Source organism: Phodopus roborovskii, unplaced genomic scaffold (assembly GCF_943737965.1).
Source record: "Phodopus roborovskii unplaced genomic scaffold, PHOROB, whole genome shotgun sequence".
In the NCBI taxonomy this organism is placed as follows: domain Eukaryota; kingdom Metazoa; phylum Chordata; class Mammalia; order Rodentia; family Cricetidae; genus Phodopus; species Phodopus roborovskii.
This window is the reverse complement of record NW_026126511.1, coordinates 36,148,674-36,165,108: the sequence shown is the minus strand read 5'-3', so window position 1 is coordinate 36,165,108 and position 16,435 is coordinate 36,148,674. Positions and strand designations below refer to the sequence as shown.

Sequence of the window (16,435 nt, the reverse complement as noted above, 5' to 3'; positions counted from 1 at the left end):
AAAAAACATTTATCTGCAAGTGACAAGTGCCTCAAATAATGGCTTCCTGTGCCTTCCCAAGTTGACTGTTTTCGTCCTTTTCTCTGCCCTTCATGAGTGACCAGTGTGGTTTAGACATCCCATCCACATAGATTTCCATGAGGAAATGTGTCCAGGCCAAAGTGAGTCCCCTTTCCTGTGGTAAGGGTGAGCATGCCCTGATGCTCCCTCAAGCCACACACATTTTTCTCATGATAGAAACAGAGCAAGTTTTCTTTTATACATGAGGAGCTTATTTTCTCTCTGGCTATATCCTCGAATACAAATCCCTTGAAAATTATTTTTCAAATTCCAAGGTTCATTAATTTAGTTGATTCTGTCCCTAGGTTTTAATTAAATCTGTGTTTCTCCCAGTAACCTTTGGAGAAAGACAGAAGCTTCACTATCATATGGGAAAGAACAGGATCGCAGAGCAAAACACACGTGAAAGTGGAGAACAGAAATGAGTAGGCGTGTTTCATATAAATTTATTTTTGTACCAAAAAAATTAACATTCAGAGACAATGCTTTTATTGTACAGTATAATAAAATGACTTTCACTAAATTAAAATGGATTGTTTTTTTTTTTGCAGATAAACCGCAATACTTTTTCTATCAAAAAAAAAAAAAAAAGAAACAAAATTTACAATTTGTATCTCTTGTAGAAAAAGATACCTGTTCAATAATTACATAATTCTCCTGACAGATCTCAGTAGCCTGTTGTGTACCCTTTCTGGTCACAGCAGTCAATTTGCTTCTAAATTTGAAAGGCTTCTGGTCACCAACAATCTGCTTATTATTCAAGGTATCCATTTTAATGTTTTTGTTTGCATAGGCTTGACAAGTCTGAAAACTCTATTAAATTAAAAAGAGCGAAGAAATAAACTACATGTGGTCGCCCAAGACAGTATCCTTCCCCTTAGCTACAAGTTCCCTCAGGGGAATTACAAAGTGCAGCAGTTAAATACATCTGTACATTTCAAACATTAAATATGTCAACAGTGAGACATTTTTAAATATTTTTTAATCAAATACTATAGCACAAACATAATTTACAATATTTTGCACAGAAAACATTACACCTGAAATATAACTTTAGATATGATATAAAAATACATATATTTTCTCTCCTCAATAGGAAAAAGTATTCATTTGCAGGATCCAGCATGATGTAACACTTCAAAAGAATTTAGCCCTTCAAATTATCATTTGTCTACAATGAAATGGCACCCTCTTAACTTTGATGTTCTTTGTGACACATGGCCAGGAGTTAGCCCCAGAGACTATGACCCCTTCCATTTTTGGTAAGTATCACTATCCATCGTCCAGTCAGATTTAATTCGAGGCTCTCATTACAAATCTGTACAACATATGTAACCACCAGGAGTCTGACATCTCCTATTGACTTTGCATATGCATGACCTGTACAGGGTCAAGAAAGAAGACCATGAGCTTTGTACAATGTGAGCCATGCCTTTTAGTAGTCTTACACACCTATATACATCTTCCATTTTTGAAAATGCTTCCAAAAATCTAGGATATACATGCTAATGCTCCACAGAATGAGTGTCAGTCTATGTCTTGAACTTTGAAAGCCCCAAAGTAGGTGGCATCTTGATCTGGATCCAGCAGGGAAGGGTTGGACACCTGAACACTGATTTCTTCACCAGCTCGGAGCTTAAAAAGCCCTCCAACGTTTATGGAGTAAAAGTGGAATTCAGAATTCCCTGCCCAGTATTTGGTGCTTCCTCCCTTCATCAGGTTATGAGAACTTGGGATTTTGACACTGGTTTTCACGACATACACCATCAGCTGAAGATACTCTGTGGCTAAGGCTCCCGATGTCTCGTGATGTCGAAAGCAAATGTTGGCATAGAGGTAATAGAAGCCATCTTGGTTAACCCTTAGTTTCCCGTTGCTTAAAGTCATGTTGAAGATCTTGGCCCAGCCCCGATCGTGGTACCAAGAGGACAAGCTGACTTTATGGGAACCTACGGAGAACAGAGCACAGAGGTACAGATTTAGAATCCACTTCCTTGATGAGAAAATTTTCCTGGTTATTTCTGTAAACTGGTAGGATTATGTTACAGGCTCACACCAAAGTCCTTAGTCTAACACAGTGACTTACCTTGACACTTATTTTCTGTATGGGAATGGGTGCATTCAACTAGATTTAGTGCTTTCTATCCTGCACACTGGAGGCATGAAAGCTAAAGTCCTCCATTCCTGTCCTCAGGGAAGCTATAGGACACAAGTGATATTGCAATGTGTGCCACAGAAGAAGCAGAGCTTGGAGGAAGTACATAGAATTGCTATGAGAATTCAAGAGAGAGACAATTTTTCCCCACATGGGGGGGGGGGTTCAAAACGAGCTCCGTGAAGGTGCTATGATGCCCAGAAACATAAAAGGGAGAAGGAGCAGTTCATTCCAGGTTGAAGAGGAGAGTTAGCCAAGAGTCAATTCAGATAGGAATGAAATCAACTTGTACAGGAAGAGATTCTCCATCCAGGGTATGCAGACAGATGTGAGAATCTGGGTCTCAAAAGCTGTGGGTAGGCCAATTCCATCTATATCACCCTCCTTAGCCACAGACACACAGTTGAGTGTCTGTCCCTAGAGAAGCTCAAACACAAAATAACTTAGCTCCTCGACTTCATGCTACCACTCACATCCAATATTGTAAGACCAACCCCACCCCAGTTCCTAGTTCCCTATAACCCCTTCTGGTCCAAGAAATGAGGTGACAAGGGACCTCCGTACTGTTGTTTCTGGATAAGTTCACGTTCTAAAAAAAACATTGTAAATCAGCCACGTGCCCAATGTTTTCCACAATCCAGGTTTTTGATGTACATTACCGGCTGTTTAAAAATTGGGGATACCTCTATAATAAATCAAATTATGCAATATGTGTACTTATGTGAACATTAATTACTCTACAGGAAAAAGTGATAACTGAGAGGATAAGAGTTTACAGAAGTATGGGAAGGTCCAAAGCACATCTTTCCTCCAAGGATTCTATAAAGAGTTGTACCAAGCTAACAGTCTCTCTGGAGTAAGCAACACAAAACACAGGCAGTCTCTGACTGGGGGCAGGGAGCAAACAGTTTCTGCAGCACACACAATTTGTTGGGTGCCATGCTGCCTACAACCTGTTAGTATTGAGGAGGCAAATGACAGAAATCAGTCATGGAGACCCAGAAAAGTTAAGTATTACAAGTCCTTGTTCATATACAGAAACTAGAAGACACACACACGCACACCATGGAAATAGAAGGGTACTACTTGGGATTGGGTGTAATGGAAAATGAATAAGGTCAAAGTACATGAAAAATGACATAATTGTTTCAACATCATGGTATATAATAATATACATAAATAATTTTTCAAGAATAAAAGAAATAGGGGCCAGAGAGATGGCTCAGTGGTTAATAGCCATGACTCCTCCTCTAGAGGACTCTGGTTCAATTCCCAGCATCCTCATGGCAGCTCAAAACTGTTGGTAATTCCAGTTCCAGGGGACCTGACATCTATGGCAAAAAATACCAATGCACATAAAATAAAAATAAGTTCTAAAAAAGAATAAGAGAAATAAGTACAGGGACTAACATTGAAACCACCACCTCATGAACTAGATTCCAAGTCATGAAAATTGAGAACTCCTGATTTGGTGGATCCAAGAAGATCCATACAAATAATAAAATAATAATAATAATAATAATAATAATAATAATAATAAAATAATAATGCCACCTATACTATCTACCTTCCCACAGTAGCCAAAGTCCTGGGGAGACTTGAACACCTGTATCCTTCCCTAGAGAGTCGGACGATGAACAGAGAATGGTCGGTGGTCTCTTGGATGCAAACCGAGGACCTCCAAATCAAGCTACTGCTGAAATCAAAGGAGATAGAAAAAGTGGGGGAGGGGGACTCAGCAGTAGCCACTCTACAGTGGGACAACCCATCATTAGTTGACCAAGAAAACAAGATTCCAGCTCCCAAAGAGGACAAGAGGGTTCTCAAACTTCACTGCAGGGATGATACAGCCAGACACAGTCTCTAGGCAGTGGACAACAATCCTTTGTTCCCCACTGGAAGTCTTTATCTCAGCTCTGCCTGGAGTCAAGTGTCCCCAACACAAATAGCACCCTAGAGTCCCAAGTGAATCAACATGAGACTGTGGAAGTCTGCTCATGCTATATCTTCATACACGCTGACATGATAACTCTTCCAGGCTGGTAGGTAGCCCCCTACTACATAGGCAAAGCTTATGAAATTCAAAGTAGTCCCATCTCAAGTTACTTCATATTGCCCAGCTTCTTGTCCAATTCCTGTACTACATTTCATTCGATTGCCATGTGCATATCTCTTAGCAGAGACAAGTTAAATTACTAAAGTGCCATCTCTTCTGTCTGTGGGATGGACCAACACATGTTGGAGTGAGATGTGGCCGGGGAACGCAAGAAAGTAATACAAAATAGTGGTGAGAAGAGATAGGGAACCCTGATCAAGTACGATCCCCCTAGCCCAATGCACAAAGTGCAAGAAGCATCCTCCCTAAATACCATAAATACCCCCTGCTTTTCTCCATTCCTGTTCTCAATCTGACAGGACATCTAACATGGTGCTTCCTATAGACACTCACTGCTTAAAATGAAGAATGACCTTCTCTGTCCATAATGAAGACTTTTACCAAGTCTGGCCCCTTGGGGTGCTTACCACTGATGGCAGGGAAAATGCGAAGCCAGCATATAAAGTATGATCTTCCCATTGCTGCCTGCTGTAAGGAGCAGGGTTTGATATCAGTGTCAAGCGACTGCCCACCGGAAGCGGCAGAGATGTCAGCAGGGCTGAGCTTGGTGAGACAAAAGAGCCAGAAAAGTGGGAAGGTTCAAGTCAAAACTGGGAGGAAAACACTATTGAAGCGCAGTGGGGCGTTCAGGAAGCGCACAGAAGAAAGGCCAGACCGCTAGCCCTGTGAATAAAGGCCTCACCAAAAGGTAACTGGGGGAAAGAGGGAGCAGCAAGGTGAAGGGCTGTGCTGGCAGCCAGGATTTCTCTTGCTAATGAGGCGTACTGAAGACCTCTTACCCCAGCCTGCCTGACCTCCCCAACTCTCTGCCGGGCTCCCAGCTGCTCACCTTGGAGAGGGACCTCAGCAAACATTTAGCCTGCACAGCTCCCTAAGGAAAAATCCCATATTCTGACCCTGCCCCCAAGGACTTCCTAATGCATTTGCCTCAAGAAACTTTGAAACTGCAGAACAGTCCACAGAAGGACCGATTCTGACTCCCTGTGCATAAAGAAACATCTAACAGTGCTCCAAAATGAAAATAGCAAGTGAAAGCCAACTTCCCCTGAATCACTCAGCACTGGCCAGCACTGGGAGGACAAGGGTTGGAGGGGCTGTTGGCCCAACCAGAGCTACGAACTCTATTTTCTTAAGCAGAGTCATACATAGGTTCATTTCCCTGTGCCCTATACCAGACAGCTGTCAGAACATAACCAGGAGTTTTGCCTGGATTTTTGGCACTGGTTACATTCTAGGTGTCTGCAGAGGGAGCTTTATAAGTAAAACATGCTTGCCATTGCCAAGCTGACTTTGGCACACTGTCTCAGGCAATATTTATCCTATGCCATTTAAAGGGAACTGAAAAGATAAACGTAGGGTACATTCATAGCACACTTAGCCTGTGCACTGGTATTAATTTGATTGCCTCTGCAAACATGCAAACTATTTTTCCCACTCAAGAGAAAAATCAGCATAGCCCCACAACCAGGCACATACAGAGAGCTCTGTGGCTCAGAACAGCCTAGAGAAATCTCCTGATGGCTCAAGAGTTGGTTTCTCACCTTTCGTATCTTCAATCAGGAAAAAAAAAATATCCCTCTATGGCCTATGCTAGGGTAATGGGTCAAAATTATTTATTAAAAGGTGAACTTTTATTATTTAAAAGACAAAAAAAATTAAACTAAAAAAAGGCATCCTTAAGCCATTTGTAGAAAAATATAGTATTTATAAAATAACTTAATCAAGCTCAAATAATAATTGTAAATCACATTTGTTTAGTGTAATGTGCCCCTTCTATCCAAGGATGTAGTATGTATAGCTTCCCTACAAGGTGGACATTACAGCTATGATTGTTGTAGCTGGAGTACAGATTCAACTGCTTCCTACAAGATCATAGGCCCAAGCAGACATTAGAGCCCTTCTCATTAGATACCACACTAATCCACTTCTGGCAAAAGTAAATATGGCCCTTGTATCACCGCCTTCTGACAAGGCCAACCCACCACAGGAACCCTGCAGCCCGCTTCTAGCATAATGTATATCGCTGATCTGCAAATTAAGTAGAGTGGAAAGTCAACTTCTAATCTTGTGACCACAGTGGCCTTAAGCAAGTGATATGCTATGAGAAGCGACATCATTGTTTATATAATTCCAAATGATAATTGCTACCTTGTAGCAAGGATGAGGGTTCATGGACACACGGCAAAACACTTAAGCATAGGAGGTGTTCAGTATGCAAGACACAGTAGAGGTAACAGTGATGTTTAATTATCACTCCTTTGGAATGTTCACAGGAATCCTTGAAATCTTTGCCTAGCCTGCGGTGATGACTACCTAGTGTGTTCAGGTGGCTACAGGCACGGAGCTCTGGGTCCTCATTTTCAAAAGTAATCAGGTTTCTGGCCTATTAAACTAATTATTTACCAGGGAGTGGGAAGATAGGGGAAAGGGACAGAATAGCTCAGCTTCCTGGGGACTTAGGTCGTCTGCTGGCCTCCACAAAGCCCTCCCAGTAGGAAAACTCGCTCACTTCCTGAATGAAGTCATCCACCAAGGAGGTCAGTAATGGGGATGCCCTTAATTCCAAGCTATCCTACTTCATGAGTAAGAACAGATGGCCACTGTGAACAATGATATGTATGTGCAACAGGCAGGTACTTAAAATAAACTCCCACTTCCATGACCTGAAAATGAATACAGGGATGATGTGGAATTTGACACGATTGGCAAGGAAGGCGCCAACCAAAGGGTTTGCCTCCCTTCAGGTGAGAAGGTAAGGCTAAGAATAGGCTTGATCATGTCCATGGGCTGATGAGTGAAACATTGACAGTGTAAATATAACTTACCCGATGGGATGTTGGCAGCATTAATAGTGAGATGAGCAAAAGGCTGAACCTCGGACTTGACTCGCTGGGCCAGTTCGGACCATGAACCTTCCATCATAGCTGAGGGCGACAGAGCCAGGTGAGCTTAGAGATTACAGATTGTCCGACTTCAAACACGCATACCAACTCATAATTACCTGGAACTCCTGTGAAGCGCTGTGGCCCGACAATATGTTGTAATTCCTGGAATAGAAGAGAGTTTTATTCATAAACTCACTCTTCTTGTAAAGCAGTAAAAAAAAAAAAAAAAAAAAAAAAAAATGTAGGGCTAACAGATGTAAAATCAGCCAGGATGCTTTACAATGAGACCAGAAGCTCTGAGGCAGCGAAGTCCCCGCATCTTGTATTCCTAGATCCTGAACCCCCCACAACACTTAAAAAATCCAGCACACACACACACACACACACACACACACACACACACACACACACACACACACACACACATCCCTACCTACTTTCAGGAGCAATAAAAGAAAACAAGAGACAACTTACAAAACAAAATAATGGAACATAATTAAAAATCTGTAACAGGCACACAAAAGAAAATGAAGTAACCCAGCAAAGTGACAAATGTACACAGTGCCTTCAGTGGGCCTCTTTTTGTGTAGCCTGGTAGTGAATTCCTATTACAATGCAGAGGCTCATCCCACAAGAAAGATGGCTAGCTCCCAGTGTTCTTTGTTGTTGCTTTTTAAAGTTATAGTATGTTTAAAGTTCCCTATGAAGGTCTAAGAGCTTTTAGAATACCAATAATTAACTTAAAATACTGCTGCAAATAAGTGCACAGGCCAGGAAAAGAATGAATACAGATAGATAGGTGTTGCTTATTGCACATTTAACTTGAACTCCTGGAATGAAGTCTCTACAAAGTGACCACATGCTAACCCAGTTCAGACATTTGCTAACACGGAATCCAATAAGGTAGAGCAGATCAAAGCTCTGGCTTTTGCCTTGATTCAAATCTCGGTGCTTCAAGGGCAGCCCGCTGGGAAGGTTGGATGGGATAATGTGAGTGAGCACCCAGCTGAGCGCCCAGTAAACTCAGACACCCGGATGCTGTCAATGCGGGACAGTGTCCTATTCCCCTTCCTAGGATACTCGCTCCTGCTGAGCACCTACCACTCCACGATGTTTAAAGAACAGCTCCTGTCATGAGAGTTTCCCCTATCCGGACAGGAAGGCTTTCAGACAGTATAACACAAGTTCAACTCTTATCAGTGAGAGGCGACCTGGAGATAACATTTATTCCTCTTTGTTCTTCTCTCGGCCTTCAGTACCCCCCAAAAGAGACAAGGATCTATTGTGTTTTTCATAACTCTTAGAGAACCCACAGGGGTCACATAAGGTCAGCCTCTGCCTGAGCCTACACTTGGTTCCCTGTGCGCCTGAAGCCCACTGAGGGAGTTTGAAGCACATGGTGGCCCCTTGCAGCGAACACGATGGCTCCTGCTGATCTCCGGCCTCACAGGCCTCTTTGCAGGGCTCTCAGTGGTGTCCCAGGCTCTGGAATCTCCTGGTTTGGCTCACTTGACATTCATGTTGCAGATTATGTGCATATATACATATGTATGTATGATTGTGTGTATATATAGTTACATATGTATTTTGTATATTTGTATATAGTTGCGTAATATATACGTAACTATATATATAATCATACATAGTGTACTTTAATAACAATATATATTTTTAAGCATTTGTGGGTCTCTATACATTTATATATTCAGTATCACTATATCCATTGTACATTTCTACACAAAGATACCACATGTACATACTGCATCTTTACCTGGTAAGAACAGGCATCTTGAAGACAGAGTTGCAGTCTGAGGCTTAAAGCCACGCCCTCACTTTCCCTAGCTCTGACCTGCTTCACTGTCAGGAGAATGGATGCACATCCCTACAGATCTCTTCTCTGATTTTCCACACACTCTAGCTGAATCGTGGAGAAAAATCAAGAGAAGCGTCAGGGTGGCCAAGACAGTGACTCTCGAAACTGAGGGTGGTGCGTGCGTGGTGCGAGCTGACCTGCAGGAGGACAAGCATGCACCTACTGCAGGATCATGCAATCTGAGGCTGAGATGGGGGGGGGGGGGAGGATCCGTGCTGGATTCTCACATTAGAATTTCTAACAGATGAGCAGCTGCTATAGTCATGGCCCAGATTGACAAATCCCCTTTGCAAGGATTTGCACATGGGCAAATGAGGAATTATCTCAGAGATTGAGACTCAGCCTAAAGCCCAGACTGAAGCCCCTGATTAAGGAGGCTGGGACGTTTTTTTCTCCCTCTCCACTGGGAATGCACTTTCCTTTCCTGTTTAATCAGTGGCTTCTAGGTCAGAGCTGCCAAAGACCCATTTAGTTACAAGAAAATTCAATAAATAGCACCTCTTAGAAGCACTTTCAATGCCCGCTGTCAGGGGAAAAAGGGTTCATGTCTGGGGATGAATTAGACCTCTCGTTAGAGACCCAGGAGGTAATGCCTTTGTGTTATTTCACTAGAGTATCCAAGAATTGCAATTCCTCTCAGAAATTCAGTAAGACAGTTTCAATGCCAAAAAGGGATCATATGATGAGTCTGTGGCCTCAGGTCACACACACAAAACACTGCAGCATGTATATCTCCACCCCAAACTTTTGAGCCCGAAAGAAATTGCTATTTTGGGGTAATCATAAGCATACCATTCTAAGTCTATAATTTTACGTTGTCTTTGAGTTTTGAGACTGTATAAAGATAAATACATACATACATACTTAGCTGAAGGGTTTTTCATTTGGCATAATGCCTGGCACACCACCATGAAGATCTGCATTAGATCCCCAGAACCAATGCTTGGCTTGTTTGAAAAAAAGAACCAGGAAACAGACATTGGTGCACCCTCATAATCGCAACACTCACAACTCCCAAGCAGGTCCTTGGAACTCTCTGGCCAGCTAAACCTAACCATCATTCTCCAGGCCAATGACAGACCTGGTACTAATAAACCAAGGTGTGTGGCTTCTGAAGAACAAAACCATCACATGGCCTCTGGCTTCTACACATGTGTGCTTCGAGTACCCACACACAAGTGCACCCTTACACATGCATGTGCATGTGTGTGTGCGTGTGTGTGTGTGTAAGCATGCATCCTCACACAAATATCTTCTAGGTATAATTTGATGTATCCCAGTGGGGGAGGTGCAGTTGCAATTTGGAGGACACTTTGGGGTTGCCCTAACCCTGGTCATAGCCACTGGTTTCATATCAACTTGATGTTTTTCAAACGATGCTCCAAGGAGGGCTCTGATATCCAGCAGGCGTTGAGAAACATGACCGCTAAATCCGTGTTCCCATGAATCGTTGTTCAGGAACGCCCGTGTTCACTCAAAGGTATAATCTCACAAGTTACATTTCTATCCCACATTCTAAAGCATGAATAACTTCTTACATTTTCAGCCAACCAACTTTTCCCTTGAATTATCATTTTTAATTACATGAGAATCACATAATAAACATTCTAGAGCAGAAATCTGGATAGTTTCTAGAGTGGGGCTGAGCAAAGCCCTCCCTTGACTAGGAGCCACTATCAGGTTATCTTCAAAAGAACCCAATTTTCTACCTGACTCCCTAACTTAGAAGATCAGCAATTTGCCTTCCCAGAATACAGCTGCCTATAACACACAAAGAGATATACACTCATACACAGACACACACGGACATACACAAACAACAGACACACACAGATACATACATACATCACACACACACACACACACACACACACACACACACACACACACACACAAAGAAAAGAAAAAAAGAAAAAACAAACCTTGGTCCCTATAAACTATCCAGGACACAAGAATCATTACCTATGAGAGTTAAGAAACTTCATGAATGAATGAACTTATTTATGGTCAAACTGTAACAAGTAGTCTTTCCAAAAAGATGTATCCGTTTTTAGATAAGCATACTCTAGTCCTAAATTATAATAACTTCCTTTAGCAGAAGAAAATGGAACAAAACAGAAAGAGAAAACTGAACCAAGTAGGCAGCCCAAGAAATCAGGCATGAAAGAAACCTTCTGACACAGTGCCACCTAGTGGACATTGCCCCAAATTGACGCCCCCTGGAACACCACAGACAGGCTTTCAGGTTTTCAAATTGGGAAATGACGAAATTTCACCTTGAGTGCTATCTGTCGAAATAGAGTGCATTAATTTTTCATCTTTTCCGTCAGAGTACATCTGCAGAGACAGGAAAACAACAACCAATTTGATTTTTTTCTTAATTTCAACTGAGTTTAAGTCATAGGAAAAATGTTTAGATTTCACAACCTCTCCTCGGGGAAGAAAGCACACAAAAGATGAATCGGTTGTGTAACTGTGGTCTCCACTGTGGCCGCCACTCAACTTCTCTTAAATGGGATGTCCAAGAAGTGCAGTCCCCAGGGTTGTGATGGGGGAAACATCCAGTCTGCTGGGACCCAGCACCCTTCAGAGCCCAGCACGGCTTTTTAAACGATTTCGGAATTTTTTGGCAAACACGGGGAAAAGCTGCTCTTCTTGGGAAGTCAGGCCCACTTAGGGGAGGCCGCACTGTGTAAGAATAAATACAGACTCTGAGTTGTGCTTTAAAGTAACTGGATATAGGAACTTTGCTCCACGTAATTTATCCAACTACTATGCCCACCTTTGCAAACTGTGCTAACTACTAGAAACAAGCCCCTGAGTATATGTGTTTAAATTGGTCTTAAGCTTGTTTAACTTCAATTTTGTTTTCATTCTTCTAATTAATATATGTATATTATATTATATATACACACATATGTGTATACACACATAGACACACACATATATACACACACACACGCACACAGAGGGCATTCCATGTAGAGGTCAAGTTGCTGGAGTCTGGGTTTACCAGTCTGAAATCCCACCCATGCTGTGATACGAATCATGTGACTCCATGTAATACCTGTCAATCAAATCACAGAAGAAGCTATTTGTATAGCCAGATGCTCCAGACATTCTTGGCATCAGTCGGTAGCAAGGGCCTCAGGTGGCTGCCTCCCCCTGCGATACCACAGCAGCTGCAGGGACATCTGGCTGGTTGAGCAAGGATTTAACACCCCACTTGCCAGATATAATACAGGGTTCATACACTTGTTAACATATGTAATGCACTCATTTTAACATCTTAATGATACCCTTCATGTAATTCTTCTCCAACCTAGTTACAAGAATAGTGCATTCATCAGCTAGCTAGTACATGAATGCCACACTCAGGTTGTTTCTGAAAATGAATAGCCCATTTCCCATTCCTGCAGGGAAGTCCTGGGGACTTATACATGGTAAATACCCCAGAAATCCCGCCTCCTCCTCATCAGCCTGGAACTACTGCCTTCAAACTCCCATCTCTCCTTCGTGGGACGACAGCAATTACTTCCTGGCTCTTCTCCCTGACCCCTCGCCTCAAACTGATGCCCGCCCAGCTGCTGAAATAGCTTAATGACTTCAGGAACAAGTGCCATCCTATGGGTTATGAGACTATGTAACTGGGGCCCTGTCATATTGCAAGATTGAAAGACGTAAATAATTAGGTCTATATCCGAAGTTCCTGGCACACTACCCCGAAAATTCCTGGGATTGCTTTAATGACAAAAATGATACAAGCATCTTCTGTTATTCGTAAACCTATCTCAACCAGGCCTATTTATACCAGTGAGATAACTCAGAGGATGGGAGCTGGTTGCCAGAGCAACCAAGTGCATGATTAGGAGATTGGAGTTTTGTAAGGCATCCAGTTGTCCTTCTACATCTTAAGACTTTGAGACTGCTTAAAGCAAGGGGAACTAGACCACTTGCTATCTGAGGTCCCTCAGGCATAGAGAAAACAGCAGCTAGTCACTGAGACACCTGCCTGGCTCTGTGCTCTTCCTACACTGCTTGCTGGCACTGCTGGGGATTGGGTTGTGACCCCTGCAGTGGCTCATCTTTAGCGACCCAGCTATCACTTCCAGGCAGTCTTCCCGGACACAGAAACAGTAACTACCACTATGCTGTAGAACCCCTACCGAGGCAGAACCTAACATCCTTATCTCAGCCACTCACCCCCATTCCTAAAGCTCACAACAGGAGAGAGACATTATTAGATGTCCCATTGGCAGCCTGGGTCCTTAGGAGAAGTCAGTGGTGATAGACAAGCATGCCCCAAAGCTGAGAACTTTAGAGCAGACTTCTGTCCGAGCAGGTACACAAAGGTACACAAAGAGATGCTCCTCACCTTAGCTTCCTTAGGCAGGGCCCCAGTACACACACACACACACACACACACACACACACACACACACACACACACACTCAGAATGGAGGCAGCTCCTCCCCATCCCCAGGTAGGATGGAAGTACACAAGAGGTCCAGCAGTACAGCAAGACGAGGGAGGTCAAAGGCGGAAAGGTGTCCAATCCCACTACTCCCAAAGGCCAGACCTCCACCTGCTCACTGAGGGATTGTCATGGAAGTATTTGAAAGCTCCTGGTGAAGAACTTGACCATGATGGCCACCTGGGTACCATTTCTTCCAGGAGTGGAAGAGACGCATCTACAACTGCTAATTAATGCACTCTCCATATCCAGGGGCTGAGGAGCTGCATGTCCTTGTTTTTATAAAGCAGAATGATACTTCTCTTGGAAGGGCAATGGGTAGTCTGGGAATAGAAAATTAGTTTTTATTGTTTAACCTTCATGATTTCAAAGAGGAAGCTTCTGCTACAGTTAAAGGTCCCCTTGGGCTTTGATAAAGAAGCCTTGTGACAGTGGCATTAGTCTTCATGAAAAGCCCAACTTTAAAGTGTCTTCTACTATGCTACTCATATATAATTGCCCATATATATATTATGCAGGGGCTCAGCAGAGGGTTGCAGAGTGACTCTGGTGACTCTGGTTTGCTCTGCCCACTGCAACAGGAATGCCAGCCTTATGCTGGCAGGATTTTCCACACCACCAGGACCCACCTCCTCAGTAAAAGATGGCTTTCACAGTCTCTCAGAAGGGTTCCCGATGCCCTAGGAATACGAGTCACAGGACAGCAACTCTACTCAGTGAGGATGGCAAGAGAAGGAAGCAAGCCACTAGAGGAGGACCCTTAAGGGGCTCATGCCCAGAGAGAGGAATGGGAGCAAAACACACTGAGACCTGCAACTCTAACAAATCCTGTGGGTTTACAACATGGCTTGCTTCTGCCAAGAATGACTAGCCATGTGTACTGACTAGTTTTATGTTAATTTGGCACAGACTAGAGTCATTTGAAAGGCTGAGAAACTGTGTCCATGAGATCAGACCGTGGGCAAGCCTGTTAGGCATTTACTTAATTGGTGGTTGATGGGGGAGGACCCAGCCTATTGTGGGTGGTGCCATCTCTGGATGGTTGGTTCTCAGTTCTGTAAGAAGGGAGGCTGAGCAAGATATGAGGAGCTAATCAGTGAGCAGTGCTCCTCCATGGCCTTTGCATCAGCTCCTGCCGCCAGGTTCCTGCCCCGTTTGAGTACCTGTCCTGACTTCCTTCAGTGATGAACAGTGACATGGAAGTGTAAGCTGAATAATCCCTTTCCTACCCAACCTGCTTTTAGTCATGATGTATCTTCATAGCAATAGCAACCCTAGTAAGACACCACACATGACATATAATTCAGGAATGGGTATGGATTATTCACACATTCAGTGTGTGCTTTAAGTTGTACTACTGTATGCCTGTCACTGGGGCCACAAATGAAAGTCACAGGACCTTGAAAACCTCACCTAGGATAAGGCAGATCCAGCCTGGATACATGCAACCAAGGTTCAAATAACAAGCTGTGTGTACTTGTGTGGAATTAGGGTCTCCACAGGCAGGTGGGCAAGCATTAGGGGAGTGGGAGCCTCTTTTGGGACATGCCCACACTGCATGACATTGAGAGACAATCTGAAAAACAACTAGGCAAAAATGGGCCTGAAATGCTCAATGAGAGCCTAATTCATTCATCCACCATGTAGAGCCCTGTTTGAATGTTTTGTGAGGAGGCAGAATCCACAGCATGAAGGTCAGGGGACAAGCTAGGGGTAAAAGCTTTAGACCATCCTCAGACTTCTAGCTAGGTGTGGTGGAGGTGACAGAGCTGTCACTCGGCCCAAGGAGTAGCTGTGGTGGACATAAAGAGCATTCTGTGTTCTGGAAAAGTTGAACCCTTAGCATTTTTAAATTAGTATTTTTACCCCAGCATCTTAGTGACCAGGAAGTTTCCTAGAGCGGATCTCTTCCAAACCTTGAACTTCAGGCTCAACAGTCACTAGATGTCAGATCATCTCTGATAAACACCACTTGCTCCAGCTTCTAGCCTCCACTATCTCTCTCTCTCTCTCTCTCTCTCTCTCTCTCTCTCTCTCTCTCTCTCTCTCTCTCTCTCATATTCAATTCATTAAAAAGAAACGTAAAAGATAGCTGTTCTGTCTGCCAGTGACTCTTTGCACTTGGGATCGTTTGGAGAGTCCATAAGGTCCACCCTTGTGGCTATCAAGTCAGAATCTCTAGCCAAGGATCTGGGAGCTCTTAAAATAAACCAAACAACGACCCCCAAGTTCATTGAAGATGCAGCTAGATTGGAAAAACAGTACCCCAGAACTTTTCCTCCCTTCTGTTCCATGGACTGCCACTCTCCCTGCATGTGCAAGGCAACTCACCCCTAGCATCCATCACAAGCTCCTCCAAAACTCTGAAGTTGGCCCATCATGAGTGCCCCCTCTCAAGTATATCCTTCCAACTCTCTCCTTCAAGATGCCCATTCAAAATGTCCTTTCTTCCATCCTGGGACATTGAGAGCACAGACAGCCTCTCACATCACCATTGCAAACCTCTCTGGGCTCTCCTGAGATTAAGTATACTTCGCCAGACTTTTGTTGGGCAAATGGTAGAAGGTGTTGTGCTTTAAATGAGAATGTTCTCCCTCCACAGAGTTGTGTATTTGAACACTTGATGGCACGATTTGTAGGGCTCTAGAAGGTACAGCTTGCTAGAAGAAGTATGTCACTGGGGATGGAGCTCTAAGTTTTCAAAGCCTCCTGCCATTCCCAATGTGGTCTCTCTCTCTCTCTCTCTCTCTCTCTCTCTCTCTCTCTCTCTCTCTCTCTCTCTCTCTCTCTGTCTCTCTCTCTCTCTGTCTCTCTCTCTCTCTCTCTCTGTGTGTGTGTGTGTGTGTCTCTGTCTCTCTCTCCTCCCCTATT

At 43.4% G+C, this 16,435-nt stretch overlaps 1 protein-coding gene across 1 annotated transcript in view; it reads right to left on the bottom strand.

The window, feature by feature from the left end:
• Positions 1 to 818: 818 nt before the first annotated feature.
• Tnfsf11 (TNF superfamily member 11) overlaps positions 819 to 16,435 on the bottom strand; it is a 30,447-nt gene continuing 14,830 nt past the window's right edge. The window contains exons 3-5 of the mRNA XM_051195772.1: positions 7,333 to 7,378; positions 7,157 to 7,255; positions 819 to 2,009 (exon numbers count right to left, since the gene is read on the bottom strand). Coding sequence (XP_051051729.1) covers positions 1,588 to 2,009; positions 7,157 to 7,255; positions 7,333 to 7,378 — 567 coding nt within the window. The 3' untranslated portion in view covers positions 819 to 1,587. The remainder of the gene's footprint in view (positions 2,010 to 7,156; positions 7,256 to 7,332; positions 7,379 to 16,435) is intronic.